This window comes from Brachycentrus maculatus, unplaced genomic scaffold, assembly GCF_059751285.1.
Source record: "Brachycentrus maculatus isolate JH-2025_06_01 unplaced genomic scaffold, ASM5975128v1 h1tg000817l, whole genome shotgun sequence".
Classification (NCBI taxonomy): Eukaryota; Metazoa; Arthropoda; class Insecta; order Trichoptera; family Brachycentridae; genus Brachycentrus; species Brachycentrus maculatus.
In genome coordinates this window covers 261,698-287,856 of record NW_028281545.1, presented here as the reverse complement: position 1 = coordinate 287,856, position 26,159 = coordinate 261,698, and the positions used below count along the sequence as shown (strand labels likewise).

General features: G+C 35.2%; 2 protein-coding genes across 3 annotated transcripts in view; one reads left to right on the top strand and one right to left on the bottom strand.

Annotated features, from left to right (window-relative positions):
• Positions 1–26,159, top strand: part of LOC148300134 (uncharacterized) — a 151,316-nt gene that overhangs the window by 22,531 nt on the left and 102,626 nt on the right. The gene's annotated exons all lie outside the window — the stretch shown is intronic.
• LOC148300136 (carbohydrate sulfotransferase 11-like) overlaps positions 4,839–26,159 on the bottom strand; it is an 89,482-nt gene continuing 68,161 nt past the window's right edge. Inside the window, exons 4-7 of the mRNA XM_088275203.1 lie at positions 22,402–22,708; positions 21,515–21,685; positions 11,428–11,585; positions 4,839–8,114 (exon numbers count right to left, since the gene is read on the bottom strand). Coding sequence (XP_088131329.1) covers positions 8,027–8,114; positions 11,428–11,585; positions 21,515–21,685; positions 22,402–22,708 — 724 coding nt within the window. The 3' untranslated portion in view covers positions 4,839–8,026. The remainder of the gene's footprint in view (positions 8,115–11,427; positions 11,586–21,514; positions 21,686–22,401; positions 22,709–26,159) is intronic.

The window sequence follows — 26,159 nt, the reverse complement described above, 5'->3', positions numbered from 1 at the left end:
ATCAAGATAACACTGCGTTTATATGACGCAGTGCCCTATGCATCATTGGGGTGCGGATAAGGGTTTTATTATTATTATTAAATAAATGAATATTATATTTGTTCATATGGCTACAACTTGCTGTCACTTTTATTAAGGGAATTTTAAACCATGTATTTCATTTTCAAAAAAAGTTTAAGTATTTGTTTCTGCGTTCCAATCCATATAGGTATTTGGATTGGCTTGTGGTCATATCTGGTTTGGACAGCCCTGATCTGGAATATCTCCCACTGGAAGGTCTTCCAGGGTTATTAGATGCACTAGAATACAGAAGGGAGGGCTCAGATATAAGTAAAAAGAGCAATAATACTAATCCAATGCTGGAAATCTAAAAATTAGCGGAAATAGTATAATATGATATGTAGATGATTACACATTTGTCAAATTAATGGGGTCATTGTCATACTTTTCAACATGGCGATTTTATACGTGAAATATGTACAAGCAAACAAAAGTGTACCAAGTCATAAACTCAATGTCACCATGTGTACAAACACATCGCTCACTCCTTTCAACAACGTCATATATCAAAAAATTTCAGTTGTGCATGTTTTAGAAATGCCCAGAAAATGTACTATATCTCAGCAAAAGCGGCATATTTTTAACTTAATATTTACCCGCTACAGGGCAGAAAATGTTGTTTTTGCATTTTGAAGAAAAGGTATTGTTTAATATATTTTTTTAATGTACTAAATATTTTTCAAATGGAGAAAAAACATTCAGGTTTACCTATAAAGATCTGTTGCACAGTAAAAAGTTCAATAAGTGGCTTGATATTTATTTTTAAAACATTGTATTATATTTTTAAACTTTAAAAACAATCTCCTGAAAAATCAAGTATTTTGATGTATGACGTTGTTGAAAGGAGTGAGCGACATATGATGATGTTATTTTTCGACCCAATTTTTCGATCATTTAGAATACCACTTTCAAATTTAACAGATATTTTTAATTTATACAATTAAAACACTTGAAAATTTCATAGAGGCATCATCAAATCAGTGGCGTGCAGAGTTTTTAATGTAGGTAGGCAGTAGGGTTGGGTAAGGATAAGACATAGTAGGCACTGGTCGTATTTCTATATGGAACGCGAGTAATCTAGGGTAGGCACTGCTTTTTTGCCCATATGGAATGCACGCCTCTGCATCTAATGATTATAAAATTAATTTGTGCCGCACCTAATGGTGCATAGGGCACTGTATTGTATTGATAAAGTTGTTTTTTGATCATTAATTACATGAAAGCAAGTCCTATGCTTCAGATACCAGTCATGGGTAATGTTCAATAGATATAAATTATCAATAAAACACATGTACTTTTACCATTTGAGTATTATATTATTACGAATGGTTTCAGAAGCGACAGATCCTTCCATCTACGGGTTTTAATATGAACGTTTATATTATATTTATAATTTTATTTTAAAACCCGTAAATGGAAGCATCTGTAGATTCGGAAACTAGTCGTAACAATACAATACTCAAGTGGTAAAAACAGGTGTATTATTTCATCTTATCACAAAGTGAATACTGAAAAAATAAATAACTTTAATATATATTACATTGAAAAGTATTAATTTTAAAATCAAACACAGATTTTCGAGTCAACTAAGTTGTATTTTGTTGTTAAAAAACACATAAAAATAATATTGTGACAACTGTTTAATTTAATCTTCATATTCGTTTGAAAATGCCATAGCTAGGCGAAACTGGAACAATATTAATTTGTGTTTTTTAACATTGCTTTTATTGTGACATTGCTGCACGTGTTAAAACTGTCACGTAGAATTGTATAGCTACACAAGGACCGTAGTCCATTTCATCTTCACATTCGTTTGATAATGCCCTAACAAGGCGAAACAATTGTCACAGTATAATTTTTTGTGTTTTTGTTAATAAAATACAACTTAGTAGACTCATAAAATCTGTGTTTGATTTAAATATTATACATAATTTAGAATGGAGTTCTAAAAATTGAACGCCTAATCAATAATACATTGAAAAGTCACTGTTAATTATTATGACCCTCCTGGGAATCGAACCCAGGACCTCCAGTGGTCTGCGCTTATCACTACACTACACAGGCGGACAACTGTGTTCTCCTCCACTCTTAGTGTCCTAGAATTGAATTATAGTACAATGGAAAGATGACGCTTTATCTAAGAAAACTCAAAGCTCCTTCTGGACAATTTATTTCTATCAAATTCAATGCCAAGTGTTATTCAGGATGATAATGATACCAAATTTTTACAAACTCTATATTTCAAAATGTATTTTTGTACCAAACAAAAGTAAATTTATGTTATAAAGGTGGCGCAAAATTAATCACTATCGGAAAATGTTATAATTTTTTTCTATTGCCTTCGTACGTCAATCATATTTGACATTTCGCTCACTCCTTTCAAGAACGTCATAAATCAAAATTCGTCAATTTTCAGTTGTGCATGTTTTCAGAATGCCCAGAAAATATACTATATCCCAGCAAAAGAGGCATATTTTAAACTTAATATTTACCCGCTACAGGGCAAAATATGTTGTTTTTGCATTTTTAAGAAAATATATTTTTTAATTATTTTCTTAAATAAACTTAATATTTTTCAAATGGAGAAAAAACCTTCAGGCTTTACCTAAAAAATCTGTTGCACAGTAAAACGTTCAATAAGTGGCTTAATATTTATTTTTAATACATTGTGTTATATTTTCATACTTTAAAAACGTTCTCCTGAAAAATCAAGTTTTTTGATTTATGACGTTCTTGAAAGGAGTGGGCGATTTGTGAACTAGACAGCTGTAGTGTTCAAACAGATTCAGGGTGGTGCAAAAGTAATCATCCAATTTCGTTTATGAATAACTTTTTTAGTAAATAAAAAAAAAGATTTTTGTGGAAATCTTTTTCAAACACTTAACAATTTTTTTTTTCTAAAGTGAAAAAGATAATATCCGCCAGTATTGATACGTATTTGTGCCCGTTTTATTAATCTATTTGTATACTGCTGCTGTCTAGTTCACAAATCGCTCACTCCTTTCAAGAACGTCATAAATAAAAAATCGTCAATTTTCAGTTGTGCATGTTTTCGGAATACCCAGAAAATGTACTATATCCCAGCAAAATCGGAATATTTTTAAGCGGAATATTTTAATATTTATAAGCTACAGGGCAGAAAGTGTTGTTTTTTTGCATTTTGAAGAAAAGGTGTTGTTTAATTATTTTTTTAAACATAATAATAATAATAAAACCCTTATCCGCACCCCAATGGTGCATAGGGCACTGTGTCATATTAACGCAGTGTTATCTTAATCGTTTACACATGAAGGAAAGGTGATCAGCCCTCCGCTTCAGGTACCAGTCCATGGTAATATTGAATAAATATTAAAGTGAAAAAATCACTTTTATTTATTTTACCCCCCTTGGGAATCGAACCCGGGACCTCCAGAACGGTAGCCGAGCGTCCTGACCATTACACTACGGAGGCGGACTTACTAAATATATACTAAATATTTTTCAAAAGGAGAAAAAAACCTTAAGGTTTTACCTAAAAAGATCTGTTGCACAGTAAAAAGTTCAATAAGTGGCTTGATATTTATTTTTAATACATTGTGTTATATTTTTAAACTTTAAAAACATTCTCCTGAAAAATCAAGTTTTTTGATTTATGACGTTCTTAAAAGGAGTGAGCGAAATGTCAAATATGATTGACGTAAGACGCCATTTGCAAAAATTATATCGTCTTTCAACAGGGATATTAATTTTGTGCCACCTGTATAAAGTTATCTACACTACGTAGTTAAGGCGTTAGCTTCCCATTGTAACTATGCCTTAGTTCTACTTGACTCACTTTCAAACTGCGTGATTTGTTTGTTTTTCAAGTTATTAATTATCTTTTTTGAGGTTATAAAATAAGTTATTTATAAAAAGGAAAAAAAAACCTTATTAAAAAATGTAATCTTATTTCAATGAATACTTATCAAATAATTGAATAAAAGCAATGTCTAATTAGTTACATTATCTAAAATATATAATCAAATAATTAGTAGAATGTCATAAAACAAATGCGACAGCTATATAAAAATTCTAGCCTGCCATCTATGGCCAGAGAAATGAACTATACACCGCGACCATCTTTCATCTTGACAGTTGAAAATATTAGACCATAGATGCCAGTCTATGCCGCCACGCATTCGTACATAATCAAATATATTTTGCATATTAACATATTATTTAATAAAATACCTATATAAAAATGATCAACTGTTGAGCAATTATCTAATTATCATTTTTTGCATTTCACAACGAAAACATTGCTTCACATAAAATATTTTTATTTAACCCCTAGATAACTAAACTATATTTGTAGATATGTACATAGTAACTAAAAATTCATCAAGCGTAATACGCAATTCAAATGTGAAAATTATCAAAAGTATTTATTACAAATAGTAACTGGTTACATGACACTTAACACATTGTAGTCAGGCGCTTCGAACAATAGACTCTAGCCTATAGCGGATGTTTTTCGCGATTAGCGCAAAAATATATCGCTTTCTTAAAATTTACGCAATTTCTAAACAAAAGAGCATTTTCGATTGAAATCTTCAATGAAATTATATATGACATTTGATAATCAAACATAAATTATAATCATAATTTTTAATTAATTATTCCGTATTTCACAATTTTAGAAGCATTGTAAACTCTAAAAAATAGTCTTCCCCTTCGAGGTATCATTCCCTATAAATTAATAATTAACCCTTATCCGCACCCCAGTGGTGCTTAGGGCACTGCATCATATAAACGCAGTGTTATCTTGATCATTATCATATGAAGGAAAGGTGATCAGCCCTCCGCTTCAGGTACCAGTCCAGGGTAATATTGAATAATATAATAGTGAAAAATCACTTATATTTATTTAAACCCCCCTCGGAATCGAACCCGGGACCTCCAGAACGGTAGCCGAGCGTGCTGACCATTACACTACGGAGGCGGACAATCATTCCCTATACAATGCTAATATATTCAAACAATAAATTACCAAACAGTAAACAAAACAGTGCGAGCGGTATGAAAAATAATCCAATACGTGAAATGACTCAAACTAAACTGGAGATTGAGATCGCATAAAAACTCTAGATTTCTGGCGATGCCTTTACAAGCGGCACACTAGTCAATCCGGACAAATACTGAAATAAGACATCTCAAATAACGTCGACAGACTATCGCACAGCACCCAGGTACCAAATTACCCTTCAAGGCGTTTTATTTCACGCTGATAACAAACCCGTATATTGCCGTCTCCCACCGAAAATCGACAGTCTACAAAAACGGCATTTGCCGTGTCCCGCAGTCGACCGACAGTCCGCAAAAATGGCAAATGCCGTGTCCTGACGAAAATGTGTTAAGTTTGGTTTATTAGGGATGAATGTAAGAGACATTTGACAGTAAATCACTATTCCGTAAACAAAGCCTGGCGGGTGCGGGGTGCAGGGATGTAAGTGCACTTGACTTTTTCGGAGAATGAAATCGTCGCGTGGACGAATGTTTAGTTATCTAGGGTTAAATAAAATTGGGGAGTTCGAGACTAATTTATATATTGCTTTGAACGCCTTTTTAATATTAGAACTATAATGTAATATTGCTTTTCGTTTCATTTCTAAATACTATTTTGCACTTATTTAACTAATTAGTGTAACAGTATGATCGAGGACATGCACGGAATACTAACTTAATAACCATCACGCCGCCTCCGCAGGGGTAGGCAGAGAGAATAAAATCCTGTGAAAGAAAGAAAGAAAGATATGCACTGTGGTAGCTACAGTGAGATGAAGAGGCTGGCTAGGAATGAAGGGTGGAGAGATAGAGGGCAAGACATCACATCCGTCGCAGACCAAACCGTAGAATTGTGACAAGAAAGAAATTTTACTATATAAGTTGTTATTCAATGCATGTCCTCAATCGTATTCAAAGTGCAATTGCGTTATAACATGCTTTAAAATTTTTCATTGGAATTATTGAATCTTTCTTTTATCACTTGTTACTTCACATTACTGCCGCAGACGTTGTCTTCGGCGAAACAAAAGTGGTCCATTTTTAAACACAACCATTTTCCAAGAGAAGACTTCATCAAACCATAATTTACAGTATATTACATCAGTCTTTATGAGACATTCTTGATGATGTTGTACCGATGGTGAAATTTTGAGAAATGTCTGTGTCCCGAGCGTCTAAGTTACCGAGCCTGTCTTAGCTTTTCATCAATATGTAAGGATTCAATCCGAATTTGATATTTTCGATTAAAGTATCAATCAGATATGAGGGTATTGAGGATATCTCGCGTTATTTTGAGCTTCTTCACAGTGAGATACCAGAACACCCAAAGGCTCATATATCCAAAAAGGTTTTTATACGTCTTAATAGTTGATATTAGAACATGAAGACTTTGGTTACCTCAGATGAAAATCAACATACAAGCCGTAGACATTTCATTAGTATTATTTTCCTTGTAAATATGCAGACTTCTAGGTTCACATCTCAATACACTTTTTCATCTATCCTGAGATAATATGAATGAAATGACAATATCGCATCAGGTTTCAATGTGACGTAGATCAAAATAAACGTGGAATTAGTTGTTTTGGTTTTCAATGCCCTCGTATATATGCAGACCATTTAATACATCACTCAATACGTTCGTAGGATGACTAAAGTTCACAAAATAGTTTTAATAAAAATTAAAGATGCGCGGGATACCTGACACCTTAAAAATGTCGGAAGACGGTGTACGCTAAAATCATTTTTAGTCAAAAAGCTTTGTTCAAAATGTTTACCGCATTTGCTCACAGTCGATCTGAAACAACAACGCATTGATTATTCAGAGCAATTGTTTGGAGCTGTTTTAGCATAAAAAATTTATTGATTTTTCTATATGAAAATAGATGACACATGGACCTATCACTACAATCAGTATCATTACAGTCAGCTGAATGGACAGCAACTGTCGACAGCCTGCATCGACAATTGTCCGTTTAAAATTTCTGTTTAATGTGGGTACCACATATGCTCTTATTCGATTAAAAACAATATTACACTGATCATTCAGAGCTATTTTAGTGCAATAAAAAGGATTTTTCATGCAGTATATGGCAATAATTGACATATGGATCTATTGCTACACTCCAGAGTTGAATCGGCAGTCAGCTGAATGAAACAGCGAAAGCCATCCAAAGCTACCAAAAGTGATTAAGCCAACTGGTTTTGGTCTTTATATTTTGATATGCATACAGTGTTTTATTCTTCGATTACCTTGGGAAAGGAAGAATTACATATTAATAGCGAATATTCACTGGCATTATTGGTGTGTTTAGAGAATAATTTTCGAAAAGACAACACCAAATGAAGAAGTTTCATCCGTCATCGTATGAATATATTGAGTGATAGATAATTTATTGATGAAAAGATAAATAACGTCTTGGGAACTATTCTTGTACTATAAAGGCTCTGGGCGTCTATTATGCTACCCGTAATAATTTTACATTTTAATATTATACAATATACAAGCTAGAAATTTGTGCCTTTCAAAAATCTCAATCAGATTTTTCTCTTATACAATTCAATCGACTTGCTGTTTAACTAATGTATAATTATCGATTAATTTTACGAGTTAAAAAACTAAATTATCTCGGTGCTACGGTAGCTCTATTTGTTGCCGAAGCGAAGGTACTTTAAAACTAAAAAGATCTCGTGTTGACTAGGTTTAAGCTATTGATTCAAGAACTTTGAACTGCATCCGATATGGAATATTACTGTTTTGCATTGTCAGCATGCCGGCCGTTGGACGTTGCACATTGCTCGGCGCCTCGTCGCACTTAGTTAACCCCATCCAGAACTGCTCCGCTCCGAATGCTTTGATCCCGATTTGGTGTCTCAGATAACCGCGCGTCCCCTAGTTGGGAGACATGTCTTCGTAGGCCATTTCTCTAGCGGACATGTTTTGTCAAGTGGGCGGGAGGTGTCTGGGATTGTAATCTCTGGCTACTTCCAGGAAGGCATCTATCGTGTAGTTGAACAGTACGAAGTCATATCTGAAACAAAACAACGAAATATTATTATTTATGAAAGTATTGTTTATTATATAGGATGAAAGTAGACTGAATGCAGTCAAAATGCTTCTTCTTCTTCTGTCTCTCTGTACTGTCTGTATCTGTCTGTACTGCCGCCTGTCGTTTTTGGTATGTCGACTGGCAGCTATCTCTCCACGTTTTTGGAGGTCTGCCTGGGAGTCTACGTCCTTCATGGTTTCCTTGAAGGGCGATACCTGGAAGTCTGTCCTTCAACATTTTGTTTACAGGCTCACGCGTTTTCGCAACGTGTTTCCGGTTATAGATTGGAGAATTTTCGTCTCGGCGATTCAAAGTCGAGATTTTGCTCTAGATGTACATATCTGCTCTTGCCTCAATTCCATAAGTGGCTATTGGTCGAACAAATGTTTTGTATATCTTCATTTTACTTTCCATTCTCATGTGTTTGTTCCTGCAAACCATTTCTGAGGCATCCATAGAGATCACCGTTGCTACTAACGTCAACACGAAGATACTCAAATCCCTAATGCGATCTCTCTATATGTATCAATGTCTAGTTCTTCTTCTTCCTGGCTCCATCGTCTTTGTAGACTGTTGGGGTCAACTCTCCTCGTCCTCAGGTTGTATATCCTTCTGTCTTGGGCAACGTCATCTAGGCCTATGAAGGCATAGCCTTGGTATCAATGTATGTTAAACAAATAATTGAAAAATAATGTATTTTTTAATTATTTTATATTTATTTCATCATACACATAATTACTTATTACCATATTGTGCCCTCATTGAGTTTTCCCGTGCCGACAGCACGTTTTACAAAGTCTATTTATAAACATACATCAAATACGACATGGCTGAATAATGCGATCTAATTCAGATCTGCCTACTTCCATTATCCATTTATGAATAGCTCTTTTATGTTTAGTTTCAATATTTGAAGACTTTATGGACAATTAAAGCATGTTGTACAACTTTTTTGAATAGTAAATAGGGTTCTTTTGACCAAAAGAGGTATGTGTTGTATGGGTTTTGTTTGATGTGTGTTCTGTATTTAAGATCTTGTAGTTCTCTGTATGTTACCATAAATTGTGTGTTAGTTGTGATCTGTGTGCTTTGCTGTGATCTGTGTGCTTTGCTGTGATCTGTGTGCTTTGCTGTGATCTGTATGCTTTGCTGTGATCTGTGTGCTTTGCTGTGATGTGTGCTTTGCTGTGGGATTCTTTCTTGTGATATGCGATAGTAATTCTTAACCTTTCCCTTACAGTACTAAAAATTTCCGCATACACCGGTGATATGTATTTTGTACACCATATGAAAATGTGGTTTAAAAACGGGAAAAATGTGAATATTCCTTAATGTGTTGCTATTATTGACCATAGTTGAAGTTGAAATGTAACAGTTTTGTAATGTTAGCACTGGTAGTATCTGAAAACGAGAAAAAAAATACATCACAAGTAGCCGTATTAACTAGCGTAGCGACATGACCGCCCCGCACGACGGTCGGCGCTTTTCACAAATGATTTATTTTCCTCGCTGCAAATGAATAACTTTATATTATAATACTTTCATGTAATACATAATTATATTACGGAGGAATACAACAATTCTGAGCCAGTGCCTATTTTATTTTATATCGATATTCTCATTTTAAAAGTCGAGTAGTAGTAAATACAAATCACCAGGAGGAGAAGGTGAAATGCATATCGCTCACTCCTTTCATTGACGTCATAAATAAAAAAAATAGATTTTTCAAGAGATCGTTTTTAAAGTTTAAAAATATAATAAAATGTACTGAAAATAAATATCAAGCCATTTATCGAACTTTTTACGGTGCAACACATCTTTTTAGGTAAAACCTGAATGTTTTTTCTCCATTTGAAAAATATTTAGTATATTTAAAAAAATAATAAAACAATAACTTTTCTTCAAAATGCAAAAACAACACTTTCTGCCCTGTAGCGAATAAATATTCAGTTTAAAAAATGCCGTTTTTGCTGGGATATATTTCATTTTCTGGGTATTCCGAAAACATGTACAACTGAAAATTGAAGATTTTTGATATATGACGTTGTTGAAAGGAGTGAGCGTAATTAGTTGAATATTTCGTCCCGGAACTTTACGTATTTTTGTCGAAATTGATTTTTGAGCATACTTCCCAAATATGTATATGAAATCGTGTTTATTTTTATCACCCATTTTTGATCGATATGATGACAGTACTCCGAACGCTCCTTGAACGTTAAAATGTGATACAAACTAAAATAGGTTTTACAGCTTTATATAACTGTTCCCATCCTCAATAAAAGCTACGGAGGAAAGCGAACTGACTCGATATATATTGACATACAATAAATCGCTTATTTTATTTGGTCTTCTTTTACGGGTACTTACTATTTCGCTGATTTTATTTGGTCTTCTTTTACTAGACTTACTATTTCGCTGATTTCTTTATAGGGACGTTTTCATATAATTTTGTAGCTATATATTCTCTATAGCCTATAACAAGGATGCCCAATCGCAAAGCCAAATTCGATCCGTCGTGAGTTCGGAAAAAAATATTAAACCGTTAGTGAGCTTGTGCACTGCACGGAATTTTACCGTCCGGCAGTCCGGTTTTGAAAATGAAAGCGACTACGACAGTTTAGCGTGATCGAATATACGCGCAACGTGTTCACGCAAATACCGACATCCGGAGCATGTGTAAGACGGAGGATATCGTGAGGTGGGGACGACAACGAAGGCGATACTGGAATGATCATGTAAACAGAATGTCAGATGACAGACTTCCACGTATCGCCCTTCAAGGTAACCCCGAAGGACGCATACCCCCAGGCAGACCTACAAAAAGGTGGAAAAGACAGCTGGGGGTCAACATCCCAAGAGCTACAAACGGAGGCACAAACAGATCCTTAGGATCTAGAAAAAGATGAAGAAGAAGAAGTGTTCACGCACCGATCAAGAGCACCGATCCGAAGAAAGATGGACAAAAGCACAATTCCGTGTAGTGCAATTAAACAATTTGTAAACGTTGTTCAACTTGTAAAGTGTTTTCATGATGAAATGTCAAAAAATATTGAATAAAATGATCATGACGGTTCAACACGACTCAAGCGTCATCTGTCAATGAAAGTCTATTAAAAAAGGGTCATAATGTGACGGTTCAACACGACTCAAGCGTGATCTGTCAATGAAAGTCTATTGAAAAAAGTTCATAATGAATTTCCCCGTAAAACGAACAAATGTTCATTAGAGTGTATTTATTCTTAAGGGTATTTCTAGTCCATACAATTCAAAGGATATCAAAAGGGTCAATACTCACAAGTACAGATTATACAGTCCCCAAATTTGTTTAGTCGACAGCTGAGAGTAGTGCGTCAGCAGTAGGGTGGCTGTGTTCCTCCCCTTCCCGCTGTTCTTCCACTGGGGCTTGATGATGTCGTGGAGTCCGGCCTTCTGGATCAAGTAGTTCTGGTCTTCCTGGAATGGAAACCGATACTTTGTAGCTACAGTAGAAATTCGGTTATCCGACCATCGGTTATCCGACCTTCCGAGTTATCCGACCTACCGGTGCAATGTCCCTTTCCTGTACTGCATTTTTAGTTCACTGTATTGTATGCGAGTATGTACAGTCTGTTCACTGTTTTATTACTTTGCCGTAAGTGCATTTTGATGTTTTAGTTCGTTACATTCAGTTATCTTACATATTCATTCAAGCCCTTATCCGCACCCCAATGGTGCATAGGGCACTGCATCTTGATCGTTAACACATGAAGGAAAGGTGATCAGCCGTCCGCTTCAGGTACCAGTCCAGGGTAATATTGAATGAATATTAGAGTGAAAAAAACACTTATATTTATTTGACCCCCCCTGGGAATCGAACCCGGGACCTCCAGGACGGCAGCCGAGCGTGCTGACCATTACACTAAGGAGGCGGACGAAATCTTACATATACATATTTGAAAAGTTTCGATGTGCAAATAAAATTGACACATTTTCTATTTTCGTTTTTACCATTTTCCGTGTTATCCGACCTTACCGCGGCCGGTTTAGATTGGATAATCGAGACTACTGTATATAAAATATTCCCTTTGGCTACCAGGACTTTAGTGGGGTCTATGCTAGAAATACCGCGATTTAAACAAAAATATATTTCATATTATTTTTTGACATCTCATCAAAGATGAAGAAGAATATGGAATTTATCTATTGATTTAGCGTTTAATTTGTAGAACTCCATTTTAATTTATGTATTAATTTTAAATCAAACACAAATTTTTTGGGTCTACTAAGTTGTATTTTATTAACAAAAACAAATTTTTATGTGTTTTTGTTAGTAAAATTCAACTAAATAATAATAATAAAACCCTTATCCGCACCCCAATGGTGCATAGGGCACTGCGTCATATAAACGCAGTGTTATCTTGATCGTTTTTTTTACACATGAAGGAAAGGTGATCAGCCCTCCGCTTCAGGTACCAGTCCAGGGTAATATTGAATAAATATGACAGTGAAACAATCACTTATATTTATTTTACCCCCCCTTGGTAATCGAACCCGGGACCTCCAGAACGGTAGCCGAGCGTGCTGACCATTACACTACGGAGGCGGACAATTCAACTTAGTAGACTCAAAAAAATCTGTGTTGGATTTAAAATTAATACATAAAAAAAAAATGAAAGTCTGGGCATTTACGGGTCTTACGACCGTCATAGGCTGGTTTGAGTGATCACTTTACACACGCGCAACATTCACCAATTCTACCCATGATTGACAACCACACTACTTAAATTCTTTTAACTCCTAAATATATTATATTATATGGTTCAAATTCGAAACAAAGTGCTTGAATCACTACAATTTCGCTAGAGACATCTATGGTGACATCTAGTGAAATCCTTGTGATTCAAGCACTACGCCGTGCGCATAATACTGCAAATCAAACGACTTTCCGACTTAATTGATGACATCCGGTGTTGAAAGGAACAGAGCAGGGGTGTGAGTAATTAAAGAATATTTTTACTAGATTGCAATATATGTATTATGTATTATTTGTATCAATACTTATATTGATTTTGGTTTTTACCGCATGGTGAGAAAGTGCATAAGGGCGCTTTACATAAATTCTTTTTTTTTACCATTATCTGCACCTAATGATGCATAGGCCACTGTGAGCACTCGATTTAAATAGGTTTGTTTGCAAGTTTTGGTGTAGGAAGGAGCTTTCAATGTCGGTAGTGTAATGGGAAAGGGGTATATCTGTCAATTTTTTCATTTACTAAGTTTGTTCCACAAAATGTCTAAAATAGTGTATTCCATAATCTGGCAAAAGGATATAGCTGTAGTAGCAATACTTATTTAGTTTTATTGAGATATGTACATATAATATATCTGTCCGCCTCCGTAGTGTAATGGTCAGCATGCTCGGCTACCGTTCTGGAGGTCCCGGGTTCGATTCCCAAGGGGGGTAAAATAAATATAAGTGATTTTTTCACTCTAATATTTATTCCATATTATCCTGGACTGGTACCTGAAGCGGAGGGTCGATCACCTTTCCTTCATGTGTTAACGATCAAGATAACACTGCGTTTGTATGATGCAGTGCCCTATGCACCATTGGGGTGCAGTAAGGGTTTTTTATTATTATGTACATATAAAAATACATAAAACAAATGAGTTATTTAATTTCACAAGTTTGTTTTTGATCTCCTGTAAAATTTGGTCTGAGACAGATATACCCCTTTGCCTTTACACTAACGATGTATGGAATACGGAAAGCAAGATAATGACGTACGAGTTGCGCTCATTTGCTAGTCGCGTGCGCCAGTCGCAGCATGCTCTGCACGTGATTTGCATATGTTATACGCGACCTTGTTTCGGATTCCCATCGTTCACCTACCTGAGTGAAGTATTGGAATAGATTATGAAAAAAAATGCGAGAAAAGTTGTCTCCAACATTTTGAGTGTGTCCAAATACTTAATACGGTGTTTGAAAATGATGCGGAATGCATCGAAACACGTGTCACAGTAGATCTTAAGAAATAAATAATAGTGGTACTAAGTAAAGCTTTAATTTAAAACTCCAGGATTCGGATCTCACATACAAATGTTTCTGGGTTTCTGCTCAGTAAAAATTATGGTTTTTAAAAGAGAAGAATGCAGATCTGAATGTGAAATATTGGTAAACGGAGAGATTTTGGAACAGGTAGATGATTTCGTGTATTTGGGTAGTATGTTTTCTAGGGATGGAAATATTGAAAGGAGAGTGAATGCTGGGAACAAAGTGAATGGTGCACTGAAATCAGTTATAGCAAATAAAAATCAATCAGCGGAAGCTAAACTGGCAGTGCACAACGTAATCCTGGTTCCAACTCTAATGTATGGAAGTGAAACATGAGTTTGAGTTGGCAAAAGAAGGATGAAAGTAGACTGCATGCAGTCGAAATGCGATCTCTCAGAAGAATGTGCGACAAAACGATGTATGATAGATGTGGGAATAGTGAAATAAGGAAGGAATGCAAAGCTGAGATAAGCATTATCGATAAAATTAAGAAAGGTGTGTTGAGATGGTTTGGGCATGTAGAACGAATGAGTGAGGAAAGAACGGTAAAAAAAAATTATGAGGCGAATGTTATTGGGAAAAGAAGCAGAGGAAGACCGAGAAAAATATGGCACGATCAGGTATGCCAAATACTTGAAAGTGGTCAGGTCAGGAGTCGTAACAATCGGCGGGTATGTATGAGGAGATGCATGAACGTGGAAGAGGCGAAGAATGTTTGCAAGGACAGAATGGTGTGGCGCTCTATTCTCTCTGCCTACCCCTGCGGGGAAGCGGCGTGATGGTTAGTTAGTTAGTTAGTTCTTTTTACCAATATATGTCTCTACTGAAATTCTAGTGATTCAAACACAATGTTTTAAAATAGGATCATATATATAGAACTTCCAAGAACTTGAGTAGTGTGGTTGTCAATCATGAATTGGTGAATGTTACACGTGCGTAAAGTAGTCACTTAAATCAACCTATGACGGTCGTAAGCCCCGTGAATGCCCAGACTTACATATTCTTCTTCATCTATGTTGAGATATCAATATCTGAAAGTATTTTATAGTTGTAAAAATACACCGTTTTTGCGTTTTATGTTGAAGAAAAAAATCCAATAATTTCATCTTATTTATTTTGTCGTTCGTTTCCGTTTTATCGTGTGTACAACTAGCCCCGTTTCGGCGTACTGCTGACTGCTTACTGCTGACTGGTGACATGTCGGTCAGTCCGGACCTGTTATCGTCAAATCCAGCCGCAAGGGCCGGATTCGACAATAATTCTAATGCCGAACAGCCCGCTCAGCATCTTTATGCCAGCTTTTCATTCCGTTAGAGTAAAACGAGAAATAATCCCTCTCGGGGTTTGGCTCGATGTCTCGACTCGCTATTCGCAAAGACAAAGAAATTCCCAACTGGGCGGTGGTTCATAAAAAAGGCCATTAAAAATTCTGGAATAGGTACCTTAATTATATTTTGTTTAAATCTGCATATTTTCAAACCAATAAATAAATAAATTATTTACAATATGTTGTATATTTTTAAAGAAAATAAATGTTTAAAAAATTGCAAGGCTTAATCCAACATAGATGAATGTCGTGAACTCATATGTACCGTGTCGTGAGATTAATGATATATCTAGGAGATCCAAAAAATTCAATAGCGGTTGTCAATCAAGGGTAGAATGGTGGAAACTGCAAGAGTGTAAAGTGATCACTTATCCAGCCTATGATAGGTCATGAGCCCTGTAAATACCCAGACTTTAATATTAGTATTCACCTATGTTGAGATGTCAAAAAATAATATTAAAAATAATTGTTATAAAAAAAAAAACTATTATAGGTAATTCAATGGTTTTGAAAAACCTTTCTCAAACCATCTACTGTTGGTTTGAGAAATCTTTTATTAAGTCATAAATCATGAATGTGTGAGTTCACTGGACCCATCTATGGTTGAGCTGAGGTCATGAGAAGGTCCTGTAAATTCCCCGATTTCGAAATAAGTCTTCTTTTCGATCTTTGTTGAGATGTCAAAATTTTTAATAGAATAAAATAACAACTAAGTATGTGATTTTTTTCATATAAATTTTATTTGACCAGCAACCAGGTTTCGTCATAACCGACATCATCAGACTGGTGTGATGATTTCAGTTACGACAAAACCCGGTTGCTGGTCACATAAAATTCATGTGGAAAAAATTACATACTTGTTATTTTATTCTAATTATAAAATGCAGTTCCAACAAGAAATGTCAGTACAAAACTTAAATAAAAAAAAATAACATCACTTTGTTATTTATGCCATTTTTCCGCATGTTCCGAATTCGTTTTGAAGAGATCGCAAATGAAAGTGTGTAGCTCGTCCGTAACAGTATATCAAGAAGACACCCTTCCTTAGTCAGGGGTCGGATAAACCCCTAAAACAACGCTGTTAATGTCTGTGAATCCTGGCGTTATTTACTGCCACCCGCAGTGTTCCGAAGCGAAGGTCTCACACGCCCATTACAAGAAATTCCCGATTTACGGCTCCGCAATCGTAACTGAAAATGATGCCGCAAGTTGGAAATTTCGTACCCGACTTACGACAGTAATATAATCGACTATTAGATTATTTTTTCCGATATTTGAACGCCTAAATATTATTTATATTTCAAATGATATATATATATATATATATATATATATATATATATATATATATATATATATATATATATATATATATATATATATATATATATATATATATATATATATATATATATATATATATATATATATATATATATATATATATATATATATATATATATATATATATGTATACCTTTAAAAAAAAGATATTAAAAAAATCAATTCTGATATAAAAAAAATATTTCACCAATTGCTTCGGTAGTCTATTTCCGTGAATATGTTTCTTGATATATAAAATTACCAAATAATAAATTGCCATTCATGTTTAAACAATAATAAATTAATGAAATATCGCTCACTACTTTTAACACCGTCATAATTAAAAAAAGATTTTTCAGGAGATCGTTTGGAAAGTTTAACAATATAATGAAATGTATTAAAAATAAGTATCAAGCCACTTATTGAACTTTTTACTGTGCAACGGATCTTTTAAGGTAAAACCTTAATGTTTTTTCTACATTTGAAAAATATTTAATAAATAAAATAAAACCCCTATCCGCACCCCAATGATGCATAGGGCACTGCGTCATATAAACGCAGTGTTATCTTGATCGTTTACACATGAAGGAAAGGTGATCAGCCCTCCGCTTCAGGTACCAGTCCAGGGTAATAATATTGAATAAATGTTAGAGTGAAAAAATCACGTATATTTATTTTACCCCCCTTGGGAATCGAACCCGGGACCTCCAGAACGGTAGCTGAGCGTGCTGACCATTAGAAAAATATTTAGTATATTTAAAAAATAATTAAACAATACCTTTTCTTCAAAATGCAAAAACAACACTTTCTGCCCTGTAGCGGGTAAATATCAAGTTAAAAATATGCCGCTTTTGCTGGGATATTCTGGGCATTCCGAAAACATACACAACTGAAAATTGACGATTTTTGATATATGACGTTGTTGAAGCAGTGAGCGATATGTCAAATGACAAAAACCGGTCAGGTTAGGAGTCGTAATAATCGGTGGGTATGTTTGAGGAGATGGATGAATATTGAAGAAGCGAAGATAGTTTTTAAGAACATAATGGTGTGGCGTTCTTTTCTCTCTGCCTGCCCCTGCGGGAGAAGCGGGGTGATGGTTAGTTAATTAATTTTTTTTTCTGAGTGACTTTATCGCGAGTGGCCGTATCTCGAGTGGCCGTATCTCGAGTGACCGTAACTTGAATATTGCCTCAGATAACGCAAGGAAGATGTGTCTCGGCTATTACCCGCCGTAAGCAGCGGAGACCTGAGCCGAATGTGATTTAGCGCGTACAGGAACAAGGCATGTGGTATTATCTCGCAATTCTCGCCCCTAAATAATGTCCTCAGATTCCGGGCGAAACCCAACATGAACGATTCAAATTGTTTTCTTTTCGCAAACCGTGTAATCAAATAAAAATATCGTGTAAACAAGGACGCTGGACTCTATTTTACACGGTAGATACGTCGAATACAATACCGTATAAAAAAAGTACACTAAAATGAAATCTAAAAATAGAACTAACTAACTAACCATCACGCCGTTCCCCCGTAGGGGTAGGCAGAGAGAATAGAGCGCCGCACCATTCTGTCCTTGCAAACTTCTTCGCCTCTTCCACGTTCATGCATCTCCTCAAACATACCCGCCGATTGTTACGACTCCTAACCTGGCCACTTTCAAGTATTTGGCATACCTGATCGTGCCATGTTTTTCTCGGTCTTCCTCTGCTTCTTTTCCCACTAACATTCGCCTCATAAATTTGTTTTACCATTCTTTCCTCACTCATTCGTTCTACATGTCCAAACCGTCTCAACACACCTTTCTTAATTTTATCGATAATGCTTATCTCAGCTTTGCATTCCTTCCTTATTTCACTATTCGCACATCTATCATACATCGTTTTGTCACACATTCTTCTGAGAGATCGCATTTCGACTGCACTCAGTCTACTTTCGAGATCGTTTTTAAAGTTCAAAAATATAATACAATGTGTTAAAAATAAATATCAAGCCACTTATTGAACTTTTGAACTTGTCCGCCTCCGTAGTGTAATGGTCAGCACGCTCGGCTACCGTTCTGGAGGTCCCGGGTTCGATTCCCAAGGGGGGTAAAATAAATATAAGTGATTTTTTCACTGTAATATTTATTCAAAATTACCATGGACTGGTACCTGCAGCGGAGGACTGATCACCTTTCCTTCATGTATAAACTATGAAGATAACACTGCGTTTATATGACACAGTGCCCTATGCACCATTGGGGTGCGGATAAGGGTTTTATTATTATTATTACTATTATTACAATTATTATTATTGAACTTTTTACTGTGCAATAGATCTTTTAGGTAATACCTGAAGGTTTTTTCTCCACTTGAAAAATATTTAGTATATTTTAAAAAAATAATTAAACAATGCCTTTACTTCAAAATGCAAATACGACACTTTCTGCCCTGTAGCGGGTAAATTTTAGTTTAAAATATCTATCTTTTGCTGGGATATAGTACATTTTTTGGGCATTCCGAAAACATGCACAACTGAAAATTGACAATTTTTGATTTATGACGTTTTTGAAAGGAGTGAGCGATGTATAATATAACGCTGTTTAACTTCAAGTATCCGCCAGACTCGGGACATACTTCCCAAACAATTCCAGGAAGGCTATAATTGTATTAATCTCTGGAAGGTCTAACCTGACTCCTTTGACCTGACCTAACCTAACCTAACCTAACCCTATGAACCAGACATTACAGACATAAATGTCAACAAATTTCAGACTTGTATCTTAAAACGATTTAATTAATCTATAACTATTATTTTTTGACATCTCAACAAACACTATAGTGAGTGCATTTTTAATGTTTATTTTATTCTTCGACTATAGTGAGTACATTTTAAATGTTTATTTCATTCTTCGACTATAGTGAGTGCATTTTTAATGTTTATTTCATTCTTCGACTATAGTGAGTGCATTTTTAATGTTTATTTCATTCTTCGACTATAGTGAGTGCATTTTTAATGTTTATTTCATTCTTCGACTATAGTGAGTGCATTTTTAATGTTTATTTCATTCTTCGACTATAGTGAGTACATTTTAAATGTTTATTTCATTCTTCGACTATAGTGAGTGCATTTTTAATATGATTTTGATATCTCATCAATGATGAAGAAGAATATGGAAGTCTGGGCATTTGCGGGGCTGACCGTTATAGGCTGGTTTAAATGATCACTTTACACATGTAACATTCACCAATTCTACCCATTATTGACAACCACACTACTCAAATTCTTGGAAGTTCTATATATATGAACCAATTTAGAAACCTTGTTCTTGAATCACTAGAACTTCACTAGAGACATCTATTGGTGAGATGTCAAAAAATAATATGAAAATAACACCTGTAATTGGAGATAATCCAGATTTTGTGAACAAGTATTTGGACACACTCAAAATGTTGTAATCTATAACTAATACAACAACTTTTTTAATACACAAAATCAAAGTTTTATTTTAGGTCTGTTCAAATCCTTGTTCTCGAATCTGGGTTTCTCTACTTGTTAGTTATTTTTACATTTTAACATATCAACTTAGATGAAGAAGAATTTGGAAGTCTGGTTAAGACTAACTACCTGTCAAAGGCGGGTCTAAGTGACCACTTTATAAACGTATTACATTCACCATTCTACCCATGATGTACAATCGCACACAAATTTTATGTTATGTATAATGTAAATATAAGTACTTAATATATTCTTTTACAAAAATGTTAATAATATTAGTATATAACCACTCACCGAGATTTTTATGTCTACCGGTTTCGAGACATACCTGTCTCTTCGTCAGGACAATCTAATAATATTGAGAATAATGTTTAATATATATACTCGTATATCCTTTAATTGGCACCTTCTTTCACGTGTGGGTTATCGGCGCCATGTATGGTTAAGTTGAGTTTTTTATTTAGCAGAAATCTTCATTATACGCATGTAAGATTATTCCCGAATTAATTTACATACTAGGAGACGCCTATAAACATGTTTTTTTTATTGTTTAAAACATATTTGTGTTTTTATTATTTTCACAAATATTTCAATTTCATACTATTTCTGTGAGCCTAAGCGGCTCATTATTAGAAATAGGTATCAAGTTGCGGTAGAGGGGTTCGAACCGAGAAACTTTGACTTAAGAGTCCGCGACACTAACCACGGGACCACAAACCGACACATTTATAAGTTGACCATTTAATTTATTCACAATATTTTGAGTTCGTCCAATTATTTGTTCACAAATATGGGTTCGTTTACTAAATAATTGTTTTTATATTGATATCTCAACATAGATGTCGAAACCAAAACATTGAGTAATCAACTCATTGCTTTTGGTTTCGTTGGGCTGTGTTTGGTTTCGTTAGTTTATTGCAGTTACGTTTTTTGAATGAGGTTTGATTAGCTTGCCTGCAAGGTCTACGTTTGTTCATTGTAGTTTTAGATTTGAGGTTTGGTTAGCCTATCTACCTACGTTTGTTCATTATAGTTTTAGATAAAGTTTGGTTAGCTAACCTGCACGGTCTATTTTTGCTCATTGTAGTTTTAGATTTGAGGTTTGGTTAGCCTATCTACCTGCGTTTGTTCATTTTAGTTTAAGATGAGGTTTGTTTAGCCTACCTGTAGGGTCTTTGTTTGTTCATTGTAGTTTTTGGCTAGGTTTGGTTAGCTTACCTGGAGGGTCTCGAACTTGGCGACCACGTCAAAATGTATGTGACAAGGAGTGCAGAACGTCGTGTACGGGACCCAGTGCATGTCCAGTTCCCTTCCAGCGCGCACTTCATCCAGGAGATATCTGACGAACTCTTCAAAGCTCGGCCAACGAGGTTCTGCTATTGTTCGCTTCTACAAATACAAAACATCAATGGCTTAGTTGAAAATGAAAAGTATAACAGAACGCAGAACAGAATAGCCACTTATGGGATTGAGGCAAGAACAGATACTTCCAGAACAAAATCTCGACTTCGAACCTCCGAGATGAAGACTCTCCGATTCATAACCGGAAACACATTGCGAGACCGAGTAAGAAATACCGACATCCGGAGCACATGTAACACGGAGAATATCGTGAGGTGGGGACGACAAAGAAGGCGATACTGGACTGAACATATGAACAGAATGTCAGAAGACAGACTTCCACGTATCGCCCTTCAAGGTAATCCTGAAGGACGCAGACCCCCAGGCAGACCTCCGAAAAGATGGAAAGACAGCTGGGAGTCAACATCCCAAGAGCGACATGCGGAGGCACAAACAGATCCCTAAGATCTACAAAAAAAGAAGAAGAAGAAGCAGAATAGAAGCCGCTCGTATAGTTTTAAATAAAATGCAAGATATATCCTGTAATGCTAACCACAATCTGAAATTTTGGAAATAATGGTTAAGTACTATGTTTGGCCAGTGCTTTTACACGGAGTTATATAATAAAATAAATATAACTCAAGTGCTAAAAACGAGTGTGTTTCTTTTACAATTTCGCGATGCTGACCATATAGGTCCATAGGATGCGTAACATTCTACGATGTAACCACACAATTTTGAACTGGAATAATCAAATCACCCACCTTTGCTCCCGGCCTATACTTCAGGATAATCTTCATTCCCAATCTCGAGTGGAGGGAGTTTGGTAGGGCAAACTGCAGCTTGTCTTTGTATGCTGAGGACAGTCTCTCGAAGGGGTGTCGGACTATGAGGAACGTCGTGGACGTGTTCTGCGCCTCCCTGAGGTCTTGTACCGACGGCCGAGGGTATCGTCTCCTAGCCAGCACCAGGGGGACTTCTCTGCTCCTCTCCAGAAACCTCGTGGAGTAGTTGGCCATCAGGTTGAAGTTATACATCCACGATGATGATGCGGCTTTGAAGACGTTGCACCTAAAATGAACGAAATAAGCATTAAAAATGCATTTACGGGGCTGACGACCGTCATAGGCTGGTTTAAGTGATCACTTTACACACGTGTAACATTCACCAATTCTACCCGTTATTGACAACCACACTACTCAAATTCTTGGAAGTTCTATATATATGAACCAATTTAGAAAACTTGTTCTTGAATCACTAGAACTTCACTAGAGACATCTATTGGTGAGATGTAAAGAAGCTTTTTACTAAGCAGAAACTCTTATATTAGTATGTGAGGTCCATTATTATTCTTCTTCATCTTTGATGAGATGTCAAAAAATATGAAAATATCTCATGTAATTGCAGATAATCCAAATTTTGTGAACAAGTATTTGGACACACTCATTGTAATATTACACGTTGTATTAAAAATGCATTGTCATCCAGGATTCGGACCTCACATACTAATATAAGAGTTTGTGCTTAGTAAAAAAGCTTCTTTACATCTCACCAATAGATGTCTCAAGTGAAGTTCTAGTGATACAAGAACAAGGTTTCTAAATTGGTTCATATATATAGAACTTCCAAGAATTTGAGTAGTGTGGTTGTCAATAACGGGTAGAATTGGTGAATGTTACACGTGTGTAAAGTGATCACTTAAACTAGCCTATGACGGTCGTCAGCCCTGTAAATGCCCAGATTCATATTCTTCTTCATCTTTGATGAGATGTCAAAATAATATTAAAAATGCACTCACTATAGTCGAAGAATGAAATGAACATTATAAATGTACTAACTATAGTCGAAGAATGAAATAAACATTAAAAATGCACTCACTATAGTCGAAGAATGAAATAAACATTAAAAATGCACTCACTATAGTCGAAGAATGAAATAAACATTAAAAATGCACTCACTATACTCAACTTCATCGGCTACTTTAGAAACCTTTTTATTTTTGAAGCCAACATTTATTTAGCTATTCAACATAAGGTCGCGTTTGTAAAAAAATATCAAGCTATATTGACATCTCAACATAGATGATGAAGAATATGGAAGTATGAGTATTCTGAAAACATGGAATAATTTTTAGCAGACACCATTTTATTCATTATTGACAACCACATTGCTTTGAACCTTCTATTTACTTTATTGATGGTTTTACAAATATTTTTCTTCTTCTTCTTCTTCACCTTGTTGGCCTTGTGGCCTGTTAAGAGCGATTAGCCTCCTGCGTGTCGATTCCCAGCTATCGACCTATCTCTTTGGTGGTCTGCCCGGGTGTCGTCTACCATGGGGTTGGCCGTACAGTGCGATGTGTTTTTTTTATTAAACGCAAATATAATTTATAACTGAATTATTAAGAAATTAACCATCACGCTGTTTCTCCCCAAGGGTAAGCAGAGAGAATAGAACGCCACACCAATCTGCCTTGCAAACAATCTTCACGTCTTTCACATTTATGCGTCTCCTCACACTTACATATCCACAGATTATTTCGACTTGTAATGGAGTATTTGAAATATTTGATCATGTCATGTTTTCCTCGGTCTTCTTCTGCTCCTTTTTCTATCTACTTTCGCCTCAGAAATTTGTTTTACTATTCTTTTTTCACTCATTCCATCTCAACACATCTTTCTTAATTTTATCGATAATGCTCATCTCAGCCTTGCATTCTTTCCTTATATCACCATTCGAATATCTATCATATAACGTTTTGTCCGCCTCCGTAGTGTAGTGGTCAGCACGCTTGGCTACCGTTCTGGAGGTCCCGGGTTCGATTCCCAGGGGGGGGGGGTCAAATAGATCTAAGTGATTTTTGCACTCTAATATTTATTTAATATTACCCTGGACTGGTACCTGAAGCGGAAGGCTGATCACCTTTCCTTCATATGTAAACGATCAAGATAACACTTCGTTTATATGAAGCAGTGCCCTATGCACCATTGGGGTGTGGATAAGGGTTTTAAAATAAATACAAAATAATTAACGTTATATATACATAAGGTACAGTAAACTTGTAACTTTTCCGAAATACAGAAAATTCCGATAAGCTTCAATCTGGATTCGAGGCTTTCGGGGTGGCTTTTTTCCTAGTTCTAAAAATATTGGGGTGAATTGTGATGTATACATATTTCATTACATTATTCCCAATCCCAACAACCTTCGCCACTGACAACTCGTAAAAATGGAGGCTTAGTGAGGTAAGCCTTACTTTTTTATGCACAACTTGCTACACATTTAGAGCTTCTGGAGTTTAAGCATATATCAATTTTTTATTGAAATAATCCCGGTTGATGTGCATACTGTAAGATGATAAAAAATAGTTTATTATTTTAAAATATATTCACGTATATTTAAAATTTCTATTTTATTTCTACTGTATCCATATCGCCTACTCCTTTCAACAACGTCATATATCAAAAAACTTGATTTTTCAGGAGATTGTTTTTAAAGTTTAAAAATATAATATTAGTATTAAAATGAATATCAAGCCTTTTTGAACTTTTTACTGTGCAACAGGTCCATTTAGGTAAAACCTGAATGTTTTTTCTCCATTTGAAAAATATTTAGTAAATTTAAAAAAATACTTAAACAATACCTTTTATTCAAAATGCAAAAACAACACTTTCTGCCCTGTAGCGGGTAAATATTGAGTTAAAATATGCCGCTTTTGCTGATAGTACATTTTCTGGGCATTCCGAAAACACGCACAACTGAGAATTAATGATTTTTGATTTATGACGTTCTTGAAAGGAGTGAACGATATATAATTTTTTATTGAAATAATCCCGGTTGATGTGCATACTGTAATATGAAAAAAGAATAGTTTATATTATTTTTTAACATCTCGATAAAGATGGAGAAGAATATGGAAGTCTGCGCATTTACGGGGCTTACGACCGTCATAGGCTGGTTTAAGTGATCACTTTACACACGTGTAACATCCGACAATTCTACTCTTGATTGACAACCACACTACACAAATTCTTGAAACTTCAAAATATATATGATCGAATTTCGATTGAATCACTATAATTTTACTAGAGACATCTATTTGTGAGATGAAAGAAGCTTTTTATTGAGCAGAAACTCTTTCATTTGTATGTGAGGTACGAATCCTGGATTATAATCTTGAATACTTGAGAAACGCTAGAAAATATCCCTTTCATTTTATATTATTTTTGCCTATGCGACCGGTTAATATATTTACAACATTTTGAGTGTGTTCAAATAGGAGTTATTATATGAGTTATTTTTCCTATTATTTTTTTGTTGATCATCTATGTTGAAAACAAAATTCAATTTCATATTATTTCCGTGAGCCTAAGCGGTTCATTATTAGAAATAGGTATCAAATTGTGGTAGAGTGGGTTCGAACCGAGAAACTCTGACTTAAGAGAGTCCACGACACTAACCACGGGACCACAACCCGACAAATCGCTCACTCCTTTCAAGAACGTCATAAATCAAAAATCGT